The sequence below is a fragment of the Elaeis guineensis genome, chromosome 8 (genome assembly GCF_000442705.2).
Source record: "Elaeis guineensis isolate ETL-2024a chromosome 8, EG11, whole genome shotgun sequence".
NCBI classification, from domain to species: Eukaryota; Viridiplantae; Streptophyta; class Magnoliopsida; order Arecales; family Arecaceae; genus Elaeis; species Elaeis guineensis.
In genome coordinates this window covers 94,180,535-94,184,216 of record NC_026000.2, presented here as the reverse complement: position 1 = coordinate 94,184,216, position 3,682 = coordinate 94,180,535, and the positions used below count along the sequence as shown (strand labels likewise).

Genomic DNA, 3,682 nt, shown 5'->3' with positions numbered 1-3,682 from the left:
TATACCAATTGGCTTGAGTCTAAGTGGGAGTTGTTGGAAATTATATCCCAGAGCCAATCATCATCCTGTTGACAGTTGAGCTTATCATTATAATTATATATAAATTATTAAATTAATAAATATTATTTAATTTTCTCATCACTCTGTGCACATCTTATTTGAACTCTTATTTTGTAATGAAGTCTTTAGGACTATTTAAATCGATATAGGAGGATATATCAATTAGTCCTTAAATCTTAGTTCATGACCAAATGATATGCTATTATTAGGACATTAGCTATATCAAGTATAGGTCGTTGTGTGTCATGTACATTGGTTATCCTTTTAATCAAGGAGTGTGGAGATACTGGTATGGCATGCAAGTGAGAAGTAGCGGTATATCTCACTGAATGTGACCAACTGCTGAGCACTCTACTATTAAGAGTAGCTCGCGAAGGATATAGATATAAGTATCCCTTCGACCTGAGATCACTATGATGACTTACAAGCAACTCACTGTGCTTTGATGTCAGACTACCTAGATTTCAAATTTAGTGATGAAAGATTTTGGGTAAGTCAAGTACTAGCAAAATCAATATATGAGTCAAGATGGAATTGTCCCCTCTGAATAAGTAGTAGTTAATGTACCAGTGTATTTCAATTCAGTAAAACTTCGATCGAGGTAATCTATGAGATGGATTTTAAAAGTTAAAATATAATGTGGATGACCTTTTCAAGGTTGATAGTTAAACCCTTTGGTCATCTTGAGTATTAGGGTCAAAAAGATGAATTATACGATAACCATATACCAATAGGTTCTTGAATGTTGCTTTGCAATCTTTCGACCTACCTAGATGTTGGGTATCATTGCTAAATTGTCACTTTGATTGGTATAGAAAGATTATTCCGACTACTAGCTTAGTTTCGAACCTATAAGGTTATACTAAAAAGAAGTTTCTGACTAATCATGTGGCTGATTGACGATTAAGAATCGTTCTAGAGTATAATAGTCAATTTGATTGATGATTAACCCTATGTAAGAGTTGTAATAAATTAATTTGCTAATTATTAGTTAATTGTAGAAGGATTAATCAAAGATTATATTACTAATTAGCTTAATTTGATTAAGCATTGAGGTTTGGATTAAATCTAGTTGAATTAAATTCAATTTGGTTTGACCCAATTAGGTTATGAGATGACCTAATCGTTAAGGATGTTTGACTTTTGATTTAAACTCAATTAATATCTAATTTAATTAAGATTTAGTTGAGATCATTTGTTATCTAATTATATTAGGTGATCTAATTGGGTCTAACCTAATTTGGTTGGGTCAAAAACCTAATTGGATAAGAATTCAAATTCAAATTGCAAAAGCTCCATGCCCCACACTTCCTTTGCCATTTATTTCTTCATGCATGAAAAGATTTTGTGCATGGAATTTCTCTCACCTAGAAGGATTTTGATGCCTACTTCTGATCCCTTTTAGATTAGGATTTGATTGGTTTATGTTTGAGTTCAAAAAGGTTTGAAATCGGATTAAAACCAAGAGTCCAAAATTTGTTGGACTCTTCCTTGCCGCCGACCACCTCTTCTCTCATGCATAAAATGAGTTTTACATGATTTCTTTGCACCATTCTAATGGCTGTTGCCCACCCACTCTGAGTTCCTAAGATAAAGATTAAGTTTGGTTCAAAGTTCAATTCAAATTTGATTTGAATTGGTGATAAGATCAACCATCATTTGAACTTGAACCAAACTGTCCAAACTCTATCCTTATCCTTCATAGGATGCCACCTTAAGAAGGGATTTTTTGTGTGCCCCATTAGATGAGATCTTTGGCATGAGGAACTTTAGAGAGGAGGCATGAAAAATCAGAGAGGGAGTTGGCTTCCGTGCGCGAGAAATCCAAGAAGAGATCTTTCTCTTGGCCATGAGGTCTTGGGTGGGTCTAGGGTTTCTGATTGCTCTAGTTTTGTGTGAGAAAAACATAAGAGAGTCTTGTCTTCTTTCTTCCATGCCACCTTCTCCTCGATAAGCTCCATCTTTTGATTTGAAGGTGCCCAGATGATTCGAAGAAAGGAGTCTTCATCAGCTATTCAAGGCCTTCTATGTGAGGTAGCACTCTTGAAAAGGAGGATCTATTCGGAGCTTCGAGTGGACTATCTGTAGAGACTAGACACACTATGCAGCTGCATGATAATAGGAAGAACCTCATACCATATTCATCAATAGTGGTGATCATCGACCCATAATAAGATAATGAGTTTTGAACTCATATGATCAGATCTAATGGTTAGATCTAATTCAGGAAATCAATATGATCGATGCATTTTTTTTTATATCTGATTATTATGCGTATAAATTTTATATCATAGATCCTTAGAAAGGTAGTTTAGATCAGATCTAAAGTATGTGTAGGAGATCAAAGTGTTTAATCTTTTATCTTCTGTTGTAAAAAAAGAAAAAATTAAAAATGCGTACTTTAAACTACCCATTTTTCCTTCACTCATAACTACATTGCTGTATGGGAAAGAGACTCTGATTTTTGAGGAAATAGTTGGAGTTCATAGGTCAAATAAGTAGCGAGAGAAACTATGTAAAAAAAGCTCTAACTCAGAGGTGCTTATTGTGAATGAGAGGCAAGAGAGACCTAAGAAAAGGACTCGAAATAAGTCTAAGAGCAGATCGAAGCCTCAAGAGAATTTGAATGCTATAAAATACTACAAGTATCATCAGCCTGGTCATCTAGAGAGGAATTGCCCACTTCTAAAGAATGAGAAGGGGAAGGGCAAGGTTGGATTGACTAGTAGGAGTCATGCTCTATCATCTGAGGATAGTTGAGATGATGTACTGGTAGTATTTGATGGGGAAGTAAAGTTTGATAGCCACTGGATACTTGATTCAGCATGTTTCTACCATTACACTACACATCATGATTGGTTTGCTACCTATGAAAAATCAGATGGTGGTAGTGTGAGTCTTGGACATGATCATCCAAGTAGAGTGGCTGGTGTTAGTGCTATCAAGGTGAGAATGTATGATGGAGTCATACAGACACTCACTAATGTGATGTGTGTGCTGAAACTGAAGAAGAATTTGATTTCCCTGGGTTACTTGAAGAAGCAGGGATATGCTTTCAGTTGTCAGCCGGGCAGTGAGTGTTTGAAGATCTCCAAGGGTGCTTTGGTGGTGATGAAGGGGAGAAGACTAAGCAATAACCTGTATAGGATGGAAGGCTCAGTGGTTACCAATAGTGCAGAGGCTTCTACAGCAGCACAGGAGGATCAGCTTGCCTACCAGCTGTGGCACTATCATGTAGGTCACATGAGTAACAGGGGGCTTATGGAGTTGAGTAGGAGAGGTCTGATTCTAGCACTCAGAAAGGAGAGTGATGATCTTTGTGAGCCTTACATCTACGGCAAACAGCATAGGATAAAGTTTGTTAGTAGTACCAAACTGAGTGAAGCTGTATTGGAGCTTGTTCACTCAGATATATAGGGATCTACATCTGTTGTAGCTCGAGGTGGAGCTAGATATTTTGTCACCTTCATAGATGACTTATCCAGGAGAGTTTGGGTGTATCTAATTAAGAAAAAATCAGAGGTATTTGCCCGATTTAAAGCTTGGAGAGCTGAGGTGGGGAAAGAGATGGGACAGCTAGTGAAGTGTTTAAGGTCTGATAACGAAGGAAAGTATACAAGCC

The 3,682-nt window shown here is 36.7% G+C and overlaps 1 protein-coding gene across 1 annotated transcript; it reads left to right on the top strand.

Moving 5' to 3' along the window:
* The first annotated feature begins 3,048 nt into the window (after positions 1-3,048).
* On the top strand, positions 3,049-3,477 carry LOC140851208 (uncharacterized mitochondrial protein AtMg00300-like). Its single transcript, XM_073242775.1, has one exon. It carries the CDS (start codon positions 3,049-3,051, stop codon positions 3,475-3,477), a length of 429 nt encoding a protein of 142 aa, XP_073098876.1.
* Positions 3,478-3,682: the final 205 nt, after the last annotated feature.

What these genes read in the sequence shown, in the direction of transcription:
- LOC140851208 (XM_073242775.1), top strand. Translation starts at nt 3,049, where the DNA reads ATGTGTGTGCTGAAACTGAAGAAGAATTTGATTTCCCTGGGTTACTTG.